Source organism: Apis dorsata, unplaced genomic scaffold (genome assembly GCF_000469605.1).
Source record: "Apis dorsata unplaced genomic scaffold, Apis dorsata 1.3 scaffold_50, whole genome shotgun sequence".
NCBI lineage: Eukaryota > Metazoa > Arthropoda > Insecta > Hymenoptera > Apidae > Apis > Apis dorsata.
The window spans coordinates 133,802-149,898 of NW_006263351.1; the positions used below are offsets into that span (position 1 = coordinate 133,802).

Here is a 16,097-nt window from a genome sequence, read left to right on the forward strand (position 1 = left end):
CAGGCACGAAATTACTCTTGATCTTAATTCTTTCGTTTTTGTCTCGACGATCGTTGGATATATTGGAGAAAATTTATTGGGTCATATTCCGGACGAATTAACTTCTTCGATGGGAGAAAACGTATATACGTATCACAGGAAAGAGAGATAAGAGTGTTAATATATTGACTCGAAATAGTATTATCGATAATTCCAGAATTTATAATAAAGTTATAGATCATAAACTAAATTATAAATTCGAAACTCTCTTCTATAATAATTTACCTATAGTTATATTCAATCTAATGATAACATCTAAAGTTTTGTTAATAATGTTATTTTTATTGATTCTGTTCTAGTCAAGTGTTTGTATCTTCTTAACTCGCCAATTGCCTGAATCAGCTATTTCATACATATATATATCGGATCCTCTCTGGCCCATAACATCCGCCAAGTTTCATCTCGACCGGTCACTTTCTGCAGCCATAACTTCACAAATTGGTAACCGTGTTGCGAAGAGATTCAATTTAAGCTTGTGCAAGATACACACTCGCGCGACTTTGATGATCATAGTTTAATTTTTACGGCAGCATACGAACGAATAAGTGAACGTGGATGCAATATAAGAAAAAAAGAAAAAGAATAGAAATAAATAAAAGTCGAGGAGAAGCTTTGATCGTAGGAATGAAGGGATCATTTTTTGCAATATCATTTTGCATCGCCATATTTTTTTTCCACCCCGCGAATTACGAGAGTGAATTGTCGAGGATAGGTTTAAGATTATTCATATATAACCCGGCTATCGATAGCGTTTGCTCGTGGAAAATATTATTATATTAATAATAATCGATTTCAGAAGTATTTAGATTCGAAATCGCATGGATTCGTCACTTTCGTTCCATAATTTTTACGTTTCTTTTACATTTATTTATTCATTTGAACTTATTTCCCTTTTTAATTAATTTTTTTTTTCGTTTAACAATAATTGCAATCGATTCCATTGTTTTTTTTATTTTCATTTCGTTTTTTATATCTCTTCTTTTTTCATCATCCAACGAGAATCAATTATTCTTTTACGTCAGATGCTATATTTTAATCGGAATCGTTGCGTAAAATCGACGTTTAATTTAAACGCTTAGATGCTTAAATTTGCAGATTTTTCGCTTCCTTTCGCGCAAATTCATTAATTTTAATAGCTTTGATTAACGACTCAAAACGCGAAATATTCATCGATTCGACGAATATCTGAAAAAAATATTCTGCCGAAGGAATTTTCACTAGGTAAATGAATCTGAAGAGAGAAAGTACATTCGAATGGACATTCGATATCGAGATACGATTTACGTTTAGATGGAGAATTTTTCTTTCCCTCTCCTTCTCCTTTTCTTTTCTTCTCCCTTTTCAATAATATATATCTCGGTATCCTTAGACTGATGAAGAATTCACTAGTCGGAAGAAGAAAATCGTAAATTCGAACCTTTTTACTGTTTCTTTGTAGACAGAATTATAGATAGACGGTACGGTGGACGCGTGTATCCACCGTATCCCTTTCCATTTTTTCCTTCTATTTTTTCTTTCGATACTTTTGTTTCGAACTCTAAATTCTCAAAACTTTCTGCCCGTCGTCAGATTATTTTATCTTTACTTTTTTGATAAAATAAAAAAACTTTAGCAAACTCTAATAATCAAGTTTATTTATATTATATCTGTTTCTTTTAATTTTAATATTGTAAGAACGATTCACAGTCATAGGTTTCTTTTTTCGCGCTGGAAAAATTTTCGCAATGAAAAACTACACGATCTGGCACTTGAAGATTCAAAATAATCGAGATATCGAGATTTTTTTTTTCGAATTGGCGTTAATTTTGATTTTTTTGTTCCGTCGAATATTTTCTATAAGGAAAATTCCATTTTGACGAAATTCATCGTACGAATTTGGATCGTTTTGATCAATCAGCCGCGATATAAAGTTTTTCAAAAGCTTTTCAAAAAAAAAAAATTCTTCGATGCTCTAGTAAAATTCATTGACTAGGAGAATTCAACCGAACTTCCGAACTTTTCAGCTAATTTGAACGGACGAAAATGCAAATTATACCGTGAGAGTATACTCTTAGAACATATTAAACTCCGTTGGAACGTGCGCAAGTTTTAGCTAACTGCCGGACATGCCGAACAGCAATTAGGCATCAGAACCTATTTAGATTCTGTTTAATTTTGCCATGAAATTTCGAGTTAAATTGCAAACTTTCCACGGAAACTTTTAAATTCCATCACGTTATATTTTATTTTATTTTTAATCTCAATTCCATCTTTTATTTCTTAGAAATAAGAAGATTTTTAACCCCTATTAAAAGTCATTGAGGATATATAGCATACATATAGGCATTTTAAAAATTTTTGTATATTATTTTATTTCAATATAATTAGTTTAATATCTAATAGCGAATGATAATAGCGAATAATGATTTTGTTTCGAAAATCATCGTGAAAGAAAAGACGATGAACCGTGACGAAAGAGAAAGACAAAACTTCTCGTCCAATCTCATATCATTATTCTCACATAAATTATTTTACAAGATACACCAAATTATATCCTCGTTAAAAATAACATCAGTAATTTTTAAAATTTGCTTCCTAACTTCTTTACCTCCTTTTCTTCGTCCCTCGATTCGTCCCTCTTTTCTTCTCTAAATCAACGTTTACGAAAGTTTTTTTAAACGGGAGGGGATGGGAATCGGCTCTCTTATTATTACCATAAAAGCGCGAACTGCTATATTTCATCAAGACAACTCGCGGAACAGGAGTAATCGAGTTCTCCCGTTGACTATGACGTCTCGTAACAATGCCTCCGGCCCTTGCTACATTGAGGTAATTCCACGTCTTATCGCGTGCCACTTCCTCCCTCTCCGAAAGAAAAATATACCCTTGTATCAGACACCGGCGGAAACTTTCTCGTTCTTTGTTTCTTAAGCGATTGTGCGTCCCCTCCTAGCCTCCTCCTACCAGTTACCTTCATGTTCATTGTTCTCCCATGTTTCTATCGACACTATTGTCATTTAACTCGAATCATTTACACATCGAGTATCGCGGTCACGAATAATTCTCAAAAATGCGATTATAAAAGTTTTTTTCCCCCCTTTATTTCATTTCTCTCAGGATAACGATCGAGATTTATCATACTTGTAATAATTTTATTACTCGAGTTGCATATAAACATCGAAGTTATATAAGAAGCAGTTCAACACGAAATTATACATCTCGATCGTTAGATTTTTATTAGATTAATTTAGATTATTACGTTTATATTCGAAGATTAAGAAGGATGCCGATAGAAAATTTACCCCTTAATCATTCTCTTGATCAAAAGATTAAGATATTTCAGAGGAGAAGGGGAAATTTCCAAGGATATTCAAATAAAAACGCAATTATCTCTATTCACCTCATCCAATCAACCAACAACGTTCGTTCACATTCACAACGTATATATATATTCCGAGAAGGGAGACGAAATGCAAAGGAATCACGATTAACAAAAACGAAATTTGAACGACACATGGCGAGGGTTTCCTTCAACGGCGGGCGTAGATACACATTAGTTTGCTATTTTACATTGTTCAAGAGGGAACCGTCGGCGCAGGCAAGTATGTCAACCGGCGTTTCATAGGAAGAACAATGGCAGCGGCGGAGGTAGTGTAAAGTGACGATATAACAGCTCGCGGGGGAACAAAAGCGATGCGGGCATACTTGTTTAAAACGCTTATGTCGATGTCTCAATTGTACCGGTTCTGCATCTCCCTCAACCACCACCACCACTCCTTCCTCTCCCCCTCCCCCTCCCTCCCCGTCTTTTACCATTCTCCATTGCATTTTCCACAGGCCCGTTGCAAAATTGATATTTGCATTCTCTCGACGACTACAACCGAGATTACTCGTTTCTGTTCCAATTTCTAGCGTCGCGTAAACTATTCGAACAGATAAACCGTGCGCGCATCCTCGATCCGTGTCATGGAAATGCGGGGGGAGGGAGGACGGTTCCAATTCAATCTGAACGCATTTTCATGCATTCAACGTGTGTTATTGAAAAAGTTATGCCCCGTGATTTAACCGTTCTTGATTGTTTCGCTGCCAAGTTGAAAAGTTTCGAAGAGTGCAAAGTCGTAGGGGATGGATTCGAAGGGTGGATTTTGAAAATGGTGGAAGGTTTAACAAAATATTTTTTTTTTTCAATCTCGAGATATTTATTCGCTTTTAAACATTATTCATTGTCTTAAAAAAATATTTTCAAATCTGAATTTCTGAGTTATGTAAAATTTGCGAAATAGCTCTAGAAACGAATTGCGACACGTGTAATTAAATTCTGTTTTCGAGCTGAAGGTAAAAGAGTCGAAAGGTGAAGATTGGTTCTCCGACTTTTATCATTCCGTTTAATGGAGATCGTGCACTTTTCTAGCGAGCTACTTTTCCGTGAAAGAGCGGAAGTGGAATTAGGATTCTTCTGGGTCTAATGGCACGTGAATACTAGAGACGTTTCCTTTTTGGTAATTATCGATCGATATCGATTAGGATATCGATCGTGAAAGAAGGAACAATATTGGGATTAGACGAATTTGTTGACCGAGAGAAAATACTTATCGTTGATTGGATCCAGTACTTTCTGTCAAAAACGAGATTAGGTTAATGTTTGGTTGATAGAAATTTGTTATTTTATTTTCCCTTCTGCGGCGTGTGTAAGTCTGTCGTACAGAATGTGCAAGTTCACCTATACAAGACCATAGCACGAGCTCTTAAGTTCGGCAACTAATTCGCAATCCCATAATCCTTGGTCGAAGCTTAACATTCTCGTGGTGACATGCCAATCGCTATTGAAAAGCAGAGGACAGAAACTTTCGATCCTCTGCGCCCTAATTAGAATTCGGCAGAGTTTTCCTGTCTCCAACCGACGAAATTGACGAATATTCCCCATTTTTCATTAAATTTCTGGCATTTTCGCGAAAAACGATTCGTCCATATTTAAAAAATAAAACTACGGATTAAAAGAACGAAACGAATTTCTTTTCTCTTTTTAAATTTTTAAACGACGGGATCTGAATCATATCCATCGTTCTGATATTGAGCGAAAAACACGCTTCCGGGTATATGTTCTATCGCTATTTTTTTCTCACGCGAATATTCTATATTTTTTTAAATACAGGAAATTGAACTTGTCATTCTTCTTAGAAAAAAAGAAAAAAAAACAAAAAAGAATGTATAAATTTGCATGTATCTTTTTACGCAAAAATTTTTTCCTTCGATCGAACACATCGAATAAAGAAAGAAAAAGAAATTAACTTGTAACGTATAATCTTTATCTTTCGTACATATTTCGTTTTGTTTTTACATTTTTAGATTATCTTTTTATTTATATAGTAAACTTTTAATCACTATTATAAAGATGAACACAATTTCTTTTGAGTTATACCGAAACTTTATCTCCAAGAGATGTACTTTGAAACTCAATCTTGCAAAGATATATAGAGGAATTTAATCTCTTCTAGTTACACATTGAAACACGATCTTGTTGAATATAATTATTATTATTTCTTCTTTTTTTTTTATTGGGAACTACGATTAAAAATAAAGTGGGATGGGATCATTTTACAGTGGAATAATTTTTTCAACAAAAGTTTATTCAAAGTTAAGATATTTTTTATAATATAATACATTATATATTTTTATGTTTCAGGTAAGTGACTACTCTACAACTCTAGCCTAGTAGCCTCTCTCTCTTCTATGGAAACTTTTAGAATTACTTTTAGGTAAGTAGATACTAAATATTATATACAGAACGATATATACAGAATATATATAGTAAGAATAAATAAAATATAGTTTCAACAATAAGAAAAACGATTGTAACAATGGATTGTAAGAAATATATAACAATATAAGAATAAATTATGATTATCATAATAAAAAAAAGGGGGGGATTTTTGCATTTATACCTTATATTTTGCATATTTCAATCGTTTAAAGATCTTTGATGTATAAATTTATCGAATTTAAGTTATTTTTATTAAATCAAGACTACATTTCATTTTAATTCATATTAATATCGGTGCTTATATAATTTCTTTCTTGTCTTTTTAATATTTTTGAATAATCATCACTTGTGCATAAAATAATTTATTTTGATAACGTATCTTATGATACTTACGATTCATTGAACTTAACTTAAAATAACTTTAAAATTTCTTTTATTTTTTATTATTATAATCGTTACAAATATTTCTTATCTTACACGCATATTATCTATAAATACGATACATATCTACACTTTATTAATAATTCCACATTTACGGTGGAATATTTCCATCGTGTTCCCGTGTTCTAACATTCGTTCAACGCGTGTCGATTATACGATTCAATGTTTCTTTTGAATCGATTTTGTGTAATTCTGCCGATAAAAATTGTAGAAAAGTAAGAAATTTATGATTAACTGAGAGATTGCGGTGTTAACTGGCACTTTCGATACAGGACAAGACGGAGAATATGCTTGTAATGCATACAGTGTACAAATAACGAATTGGACCTAATGCAATAAGAGAAAAATGCTTATAATCAGATTTCAATTATTAAACAAGTTTACACTCACCATTTGCACCGAGGTTATTATTGGTTTATATGGGGACAATATTTTTTGCATATTCGGCCCAAGCGTGCTCAGATAATAATACGTGTACATGATCACGTGTACGGCACAATTTATCAAAATACCGAACGAGGTCATGGTAACAGCATAATATTTCGTCATGAACCATAGTAAAAGGATCGTGGACACGTGATGGTACACGTGCAAAAATGATATCTGTTCCTGTTTCTTTCTCAACACGAACACCACTGTCTCCGCGAGATCGATCAATTTCAACATTGTAGTTAACCACATCGTATAAGCTATCTGCGCGAGGGAATTACATGAATTTATATGAATATAATTGTATCGTGTATTTGACGGTAATAATGACGGAGAGATAAGAATATATTTTACCTTCACTGGACCAGGTTTATACGAATAATCTGGCATTTCGCAGAACACGCTTATCTCGGAGAACCAGCCTGCACTTATGTTTTGTTGCACCAGATACGCGTTGGCGATTATTTGAAAGATGTTGTACCATTGAATGAAAGTTTTCAGGTTGTACGGCTTTCGATTTTTCATAAATTGTGGACCACATTTTAGGACAAAGTATAAATATGAAAATATAATGGTAGGAATGATGATGGGTGATCCTATCAATGGTAAATTATTCGTTCTTGAATCTAAAAAGAAAAAAAAGAAAGAAAAAGGAAAGTAAGTGAAATTGTTGAAATTTTTATCGAGAAAGGAATTTAGGATACTCACCAGATCTCTCGTTCCAATAATAATTGTATATCTCTACGAGTTCCATTTTTGATATTTTTTTTCGTTTCGATTATATTATCTAAGATACACCATTTGTGTTTAAACGAGAATATTAATATTCGATTAATTTCTTTTATGAGCAATTATTTATCGATTTAATTTTTAATGTCGTTACGTATATAAATACCGCACCTGATTGATGTATGAAATTGACTGTCCAACAATCGTCGGTGAGAGGTATTTATAAATGTGAACGATATGCGTGTATTGAAAATTTGTCATACATATTTACGTTGAAATGTATGATGCTTATATACATATATCGTGGTATGCAAATTAATTTAATGTATGTAAATTTTAATTAGGTCACAAGGTTAAGCAATAGAAGTATCGATTATTTTCGCATAAATAATGTAAAAATATGGTGATCTTCCTTTATGAATTTATAAATAACTTATTAATTGGTAAATATTAATTTCGTAAAAATAAGATAGAAATAAAGGGATTGTGTGTTAATTAATTTATTTTCAAAGAAGAGATTAAATGAAAGAGGAGGATAGTCAAAAATATAAGGATACTCCAGTATATAATAAACAATAATAGAAACATATTTATATAACGATATAAAATTTTCATCCTCGTTTAAAGAAAGATAAATAAGAAATAAACGAAGATGTAAATAAATGCAAAAAATAGAATATATTATTTATAGATTGATAAATTATACAATTACATAATAAATTCTAGAGTATATATTTTCTCCACTTTTTAATTTAAGTAATTATTTATTTGAATTTCATTGCAATAATATATTCAGATTTAAATTTATAATTTTAATGTAATTGTTTTTTTTCTTTTTGCACTAAATTATATATAAATTAATAATTATAACTCATTTGGCAATTAAGATAGAAACATTGAAAATTATTATATTTCATAAAATGTTTTTATCTTAACTTTTGTTTTTCATATTTTAATCTCTCTTTGATTATATTATACCCTACGAATATATTAATATCATCTACAAATTATAATACATATCTTGATATTTTGATCAAATCTTCATCAATATTCAAATTATTCGAATAACTTCTTAAAAATTCTTCAAAAATATTTGTCCTGTTTATTAAAATGGCTTTTGAATTTATAATTATTTTTATCGAATTAAAGATCATCTACGCAATCTTTCATTCATGTTATTTGTCTTTCATTTACAATATTTTATAAATACACGCACGAATTTTGTTATCCAATAGAATCGTTTCGTTTCATGATAAATATCTATATATCATATCCGCTTAAGAGATTAAAAAAATAACGATTGAATAAAAGAAACACGGCACAAAACAAAAAAAAAAAATTAACACTCCGTATTATATTATACTTTTTTTGTTTTTTATTTTTCTTTGTTTAATTTAATTGAAACAATTCTCGTGTTTCGACGAGTTATTTAATCATGTAAATCAGTTATGTTCGAATGCTACGTTTGAAAGTTCGATAGTGGGCCAGCAAGTGAGAAACTCCAGCAAAGATATAATCGAAAAGTTAGAACTTGAGCTCGCGAATTTCTCCGGAGAATATATTAAGTATCGCTGATTGAGATAGCCTTGATCGAAAACGATCAAGAGGGAATTGATACCTATTGGACTTATTCTTCCGATACCGCGAGGACCACTTTTTAAAATCGAAGAAACTCTCGAAACGTTAATGAAAAAAGTTGGTTGCGGCTATGACTTGATTCTATTTCGTTCGAGGATCAACGGAGATAAATATCATGAAGTTACTGTTGAGACTTTCCGATATTTTTTCTTTCTTCCTTCCTTTCTTTTTTGAAACAAAAATTCAAATCTCTTCGCGAACATTGCAATTCATTTAATCTGGGAGTAAAGAATAATACTATTAACGAAATGAGCTACAATGCTTGGGAACAGAAGGATTGAACGAAATGATGGTAATGAATAATTTTTACCATTACTTTCATTTCCTTTATTCATTCCATCCTTTTTTTTCCAGCATCATGATGCGAAATTTTTATTTTCCACGAAAATCTCAAATCTTTGTGAAACGTATATCGACATTCTTATCGTCATATAAATTTTTATAACACTATCCTCGCAATTAAACAATATAAAAATACATTTATACTGTTCATTATTATTATATATTTATTATTTGACAATTTATCTTATTAAAATCATAAAATTTCCACATTAAGATACACTCGATTCATTTGATTCGAACGCTCGATATCCGATGTTCAAGACACTTGCACAAATGCAAGAACGTTTCTATTCCCTCCCCATCCTCCCCGAGTTTCTTGACTCCGCCGAATTTTCGATACTCAAACACGGGCAAATTAATATCGAATCCCGAATTCGACGGTAGTAACCGGCTCGCCCTGATCTTTGATCTTTCCTAACTATGAAAGAACTTTCCAAAATCCACCACCAATATTCAAACTCGAATCTCGTGAATGCAGAGTTGAGGTATATATATATAAGAGCTACGAAAGAAGTTGGCCAACAGATCTTGGAAGGTGGAAAGTTGAAGAGAATTCTGAGGGATGAAGCGGACGATGAAGTGGTAATCGTGCAGTTCAGGATGGCCGACCTGTTTCGAGGCCCATCAACTTGGCCGAGGGACGTATTAAGCATCGCTAATCGAGGTAGTTTAGTCGGCGGGAAACTGGCGAGGGCGGAGTGGTAAACTGGGCTTGGTTCACTGGAGAGAGGGGAGGAGTTGCGGGGAGGGGAGGGGGGAGGCGAGCATTAACCGAGCCTGGAGCCTCTCTGCTAAGTGCTGCAATTTATTTTATTACCCTCCGCGCGTCTACGTTTGGAAACCCTTGGTCGGAGCTTCCATTCGCGGCGAAAACACCAATAGGTCGCGGAAACGTAATTTACACCGAGTTGCGGACGTTGGAGAGAGGGGGGAGAGAGAGATGGAGGGAGAGGGAGGGAGGAAGGGAATGGGAAGAAAATGTATCGACGTGCGAAAACAAAGGATCGTTTCGTTCCTCCAGTTGTTGACACTTGGTTTCTGCCGACGTTTCGCCATTCCCTTCCTTCCGTTTTATCCAAGTCTGATCTGATTTTCCTTTCGATTGTCCGTTGATTTACGACATCGATGGATGTGAAATAAGTTCTTCGATTTGCTCGCGTGTGTGTGTGTGTGTGTGTGTGTTACGTATGCTGGTGCGTGTATTCCATTATGCAAATTATCGTGGAGAAATCACCAAGTAGAGTGGTAAGACATTGTAAGAGAAGGGAGAACATTGTAGACAAGTAAGGTCAATCGAATTTTACAATGATAATTATCGGCCTAGTTTGGTGAACTCGCGAGGCGACCTTTTTTTTTTTTTCTTTTGGAAATTTTACCATTTGAGAATTTTTTTGCTGAGAACAATGCAAAACTTGTTTCGAATTAGTCGTACCGTGTGATAAACGATACACATTTTAAAGGATTATCGGAGTTTTATGTCCAATTCGTTTTAATCTTATTTGTTTCTTGTTCTTATGAAAGTATCCGATGGATACAATTCGGTTTACACGCGACTTCGCTTCGCTAATTGCAAAGTTATAAAGTTTCGCAGTTAAGTTGTAACAGTTTTAGACACATTTATTACATTTGGCTTGTAGCCATGGATATAAAATGGAAAGCAAATATTGAATTTAGATATTGTTAGGTTTGTTGTTTTGAAAGTTATTATAGAGTAACAACGAAGGAAATATCGTGGTTGCCGTTTCGAACAATCGTTCGAAAATGAAACGAGAGGAAAAGCAAAGAAGAGAGAAAGAGAGAGAGAGAGAGTGAAGGGGAAAAAATAGAAAACTTAATTTAAACGAAGACACGAACGAAGGCGAAATAAGAGAGAAGGAGGCTTGCACGTGACGGAAAAAAGAAGGTACTCGAAGAAAAAGGTGGAATTCCACTCGCAGATGCAATTGAAGTGAAATTCGTTTTAGAATTATCGTATTGTTCGACGACATATGAAATGATTCTACGATTAATATGATGTAAATCGGACGTGGTGGCTGCCATTTTCCCGTGGTCGGCTTAAACGCGGTAAGAATATTTAAAACGTGGTTTGTTCGAATGCAAAGAGAATAATTTTGACAGCCGATTATTCACATCGATATAGAATTGGCCAATCTTGACAAATTTTAGGAATTTTATGTAATGGAGGAATTACAAAATTTTCGAATTTTTTCTAATCCTTCAATAAGGATAGATTTTGTGAAAAAATTCATATTTTCCGCACAGGGGGACCACGAAAGAGGGTCTTGGACCCACTTTCGTGAGTCCTTTGGGTGGTGGCGTACCCACGGACCTGAGCCAATCATTTTCTCAACAGAGATTATGATTTTTCTGATTTCTAAACGAACTCGATAGGAAAATTTCTGCGGTTATGTGAATCGAATCGATCGTTTCTCAAGTAAACGATATGTAGAAAAAATCGATACGATTATTTATTTAATAATTGTGAAATCGATAAGAAAATATGTATATTCACGTTGTACCGTTTGAAAAATTGAATAATTCTTTATTCCATATTAGATTCGTTATTCAAATTTGTCCATTCCCCAAAATTATTCGCATACTTTTCTGCGTTATCACAAGTTTTCCTTAATATCATCCGCACGCGATTACTTATCCATTACAACTTCATTCCGTTTCCATTTTCAAGCTCGATTATTCGAGAGTTGGCGGAAAATTCTATCCTGTTGTTCACGCTTGGAGGGAAAAAATATAAGGAACGATAGGGAACAACAGCGGAAAATTAGACCGCGTAAATTCTCTCCCTTTTTATTATTTCTCCTTTCCTTTGCCCACGAAGCAAAGGGATCTCGACGAATTCTCGGAATTCCTCTATTTAACGATCGCGCGCGGGGTTGAAATTAGAGGGTTGCTCTCTTTCGTTTCGGCATTTAATATCGGCCCGTTTCGTTATATTCCAATATACCGTGGATCGTGGGGCAGACAGTAATCGAAGATAACGCGAAACGATTGTAAAAGCAGCTGACGCAGAACACCGCGTCGATTTAAATGTAATGCGGCGGAGGTTGAGTCAATAAAAATGAAAATAGCGGGGCTCCCCCTCCGCCCTCCCCGTTTCCGTTTCGGCGAATAGGGTGTACGAAATGGGAAATTACCATAACAATTATCGATGACTGTCGAAATGATCGACGGATCCCTCGTGGATCTTATGCAAATAGATCGTAATTGAGTTTTCTTGAAAAGAGCCGACGAGACGGGAAACGAAAATTGAGAAAATTGCTTTCCAAGTTTTAATTTTAACTTTTTAAAGTTGGGAACAATGGAACGTTGACAAGAAGTTTTTTGTAACACGTATCTCGTGTATCTTTAATTTGATATTTAATGTTGTAATAAAATTACAACAAGATTATCGAATCTGTATGATTATTTAATTTTGCAGATGCAGAATCGGGATGATTTCTAATCGAATTTATTTTTCAATCGCGAAAGAAAGGGAAATGTATGGAGTTGGCGCAAATCGAAACAGGCAAGAATCAGTTAACGAAAATAAAGAAAAGGGAGGAGTGGAGGCCGAATTGATTTCGAAAACGATTTCCCAAAAACGATTTGGATCGGTGGTAATCCCAGGGCTCCGCTTGTCGAAAGTAACGAACAAGTGGAACAAACGGTTCAAGCCGGAAAAAGCCGCGGAGTCAGAGGAATTTCGCCAGACGCCGCTATTTTTTTAATTTACCGCCGTTTCGCGCCATTCCATCGTTCCGTTCCATCCCCTCCCCCCCTCGCCGTTTCGAAACGAGAGAAATATCTGCAATTCAAAATACGACGCTTGGCTTCTTAATTAAATAATTGAAAGGTACCGTGACGTCCACCGAGTAAACCTATCAATTACACGCTCCATTGCTCGGAGAGGTTTGTATCAGAATGTCAATTCCATCCTGTCGCGAATACAAGCGGAGAAACGAATAACGAGAGAAAAAGAGAGAGAGAGAAAGAGATTGGAAAACAAAAATCGACTAGAGAATAGAAGGGGGATGAGATCTGACGGAGGGAAATGTACCGTTGAAATCGTGGGGGATGCGGCGAAAACTGGAGACAATCGATAAAATAAAAAGTAGCCGAAACAGATAATTCTCCTCAAAAGACAAGAAGAAAGCGAGCAAACTTGGATATTCAAAAAAAAAAGAAAATCAAATTTTAGAAACAGGGATATCAAAATAAAACGAATAAAAAAACGAGCTCTCTATTTCTATCCTTCTTTCGGAACAAAGAGAAGGATATCAACGCAGGAAAAAATAGGAGAAAACGAGAAAAAGGAAAGAAAGAAAGAAAGAACGAACGAACGAAACAAAAGAGAAGAAGAAAAGAGAACGAACAAACTAGGAACAAACTAAACTTAAAGAGAGCGGATAATAGTAGCGCAAAATTCAGTGAACAGCGATGCAAAGAATGAAATAACACGGAAAGCATTGTGGAACAGAGAGAAAGAATGTAAGAGGCAGATAAGGGAAGAAGGAAAGAGAGGACAGGGTTCGAGGTGGAAGGGTGGAGGAGGATAGCAGCACGGTGGTACGGGGATCGTCGTGGCGTTTGCGCCTGGGGTTGTCGAGGACAGCGCGAAGAGGGTGTGCAAGGGTGATCGGCGTAGGTGGCGGCGCAGGGAGGGTGGGAGGGCAGGGAAAGGCGTGGAATTGGTGGAGGCAGTCAGTGGCTCGCCGCGCGCCACAACGACCGTCAGATCTAGCCGTTCAGTTTTTCCACTTGTTACCGTATCGTGCTCCCTTACCGTTCTCTTCTTCTCTTCTCTTCTCTTCTCTTCTCTTCTCCACCCTCCTCCGTTTTTTACGTTTTTCTCCTCCCCATTTTTTTCTTTTCTTTATTCTATACATTCTTCCCTCACCCCGTGTGCACGCGCGAAAACCCACGTTCCCTTCCAACTCTCCATTCTCCCGGGATAGTGATCTGTGATCAAGTGCCTCCGCCCGGTGTCCACCGATCTTGATATATAGTGCTTTGGAAAATGAATGCGTTGGTTGCGTAGTGTGATAACGCACGACACGAGATGGGAATGTAAGAGAAGATTCGATTCGATAGATCGAGTAGTTGTGAGTGAAGGGAGAAGAATTGAGGAAAGAAAGAAAGGAAAGGAAGAAAGGGAAAAAGTGAAATACGATGTATAGTCTTCGAATGAGAAATATCGTTGCTTCGATTGTTTCGGTTGAAGAAACGTGACGAGTTTTTCGTTATTTTATTTTGCTTTCTTTCTGTGATTTATGTGGAATAATAAATAAGGTGTGAAATACTCTTCGTACGATAGAGAAGTCGAGGTTATTCTCGACTCGAGAAAGTTTTTTTCGTGGAAATTTTTCTCCCATGCATCGGAGATTATCCTCGAAAGGTGTGTGCATGTCTCGCGTGCGCGAGGCCGGGTGAATAAGCGTAGGCGTTTCGTGTGACCGAAAGTGTAGCATGGCTTAATCCGAAAAATTATAATTGCAGATTCGCGACTTGTGCACACTTTTGCACGGCTGTATTTTGAATACATTATACAAATTGAACGTTGCACAAGTCTTTTCCCTTTACCTCTATGAAATTTCATACTTGCGCCGGCTTCTTCTTCTTCTTCTTCTTCTTCTTCTTCTTCTTCTTCTTCTTCTTCTTCTTCGACCCCTTTTCCAACTTTTCCGTTTCTTAGTTTAAAGTGTGCCGACCGCCTCTCCCGCGAAATTGGAAGCTTTTTTTTCGCACACAGGAAAAGTTAGTTAAAAAACGCCTCGTTTCGTTCAGTTCAAACACCGATAAATTCATCGATGCCAATTACGCGAGTCTGTGAACGTGACGAAAGAAAAATACAAAAAAAGAAAAAAATGGAATGAATATCAAACAGTGAGACCTTTCTAATACGAGACCAATCTAATCACAAAACTCGATTAATCTTCACGAGAAGTTTTTCCACAAATTTTTCGGATACGCTAACATACGTATATTCGTCTACGTTAATTCAACCGCGAGATTTTTCCTCATCGAACGCCACCATCTCACGTTCGTACGGTGAGAGGGAGAGAGGGAGAAAGCATTTACATCCAGCTGTAACATCTGTTTACGTGACCAGTGTGACTCGTGAACAAGCTCCCCACGGATGTGGCACTCTGTGGTGAATTTTCGAAGGATGTGTTGCAGTATGCCCGCCGTCGAGGCGAGGAGCCACGCTCTCTAATCTGGATTAACAAGGGTGCGATTATACGCGGCGCATTTGGAGATTCGTTCACACGCCATATTTTCGCGTCGTGTTCACCGTGTGCATCGGCTCCTCCCGTTCCCGTGTGGAATAGACGCGTTCATCCGTGAACGATCGGCCGTGAAGCTCCGAGAGCATGGATTAATTCACGGCCGAACGGGGATCGACGTCGGTGCGTCGACCGTCTCGTCGACCGTAATATCGTTGTATGAATTTCAATTCTTTCTTTCTTTTTTTTTTTTTTTTTTTTTTTTTTCTTCGTTTTCTGCCTCGTTTCGTTTTCTATGGGAGAAGCTGAAAGAAGTGAAAAGTGAACGACGTCCACGATCTTGGGATAATAATGTTCGAAGGAAGGGGCGATCGGTCGTTTTGTTCGCCTCTGTTTCCCGCTTGATGAATCTCCACGGACTTCAAAGAAGGTAAAGTAACACTCTGGCTCGCCGGAGAAAATACCGGAGGAGGATCCTTCATTTTTATCCTTCTTTTTTTTTTTTTTTTTTTTTTTTT

At 35.7% G+C, this 16,097-nt stretch overlaps 2 protein-coding genes across 4 annotated transcripts in view; one reads left to right on the plus strand and one right to left on the minus strand.

Moving 5' to 3' along the window:
• The window catches only part of LOC102674375, a 234,505-nt gene that overhangs the window by 122,319 nt on the left and 96,089 nt on the right, over window positions 1-16,097 (plus strand). For all 3 annotated transcript variants that reach the window (XM_031514921.1, XM_031514920.1, XM_031514919.1), the window contains exon 4: window positions 5,702-5,774. In XM_031514921.1, coding sequence (XP_031370781.1) covers window positions 5,702-5,709 — 8 coding nt within the window. In that variant the 3' untranslated portion in view covers window positions 5,710-5,774. The remainder of the gene's footprint in view (window positions 1-5,701; window positions 5,775-16,097) is intronic.
• On the minus strand, window positions 6,129-7,573 carry LOC102673840 (elongation of very long chain fatty acids protein 1-like). Its single transcript, XM_006608864.2, has 4 exons — window positions 7,358-7,573; window positions 7,004-7,275; window positions 6,611-6,913; window positions 6,129-6,547 (listed from the first exon to the last, which is right to left on the minus strand). Exons 1-4 carry the CDS (start codon window positions 7,401-7,403, stop codon window positions 6,380-6,382), a joined length of 789 nt encoding a protein of 262 aa, XP_006608927.1. The 5' UTR covers window positions 7,404-7,573; the 3' UTR covers window positions 6,129-6,379.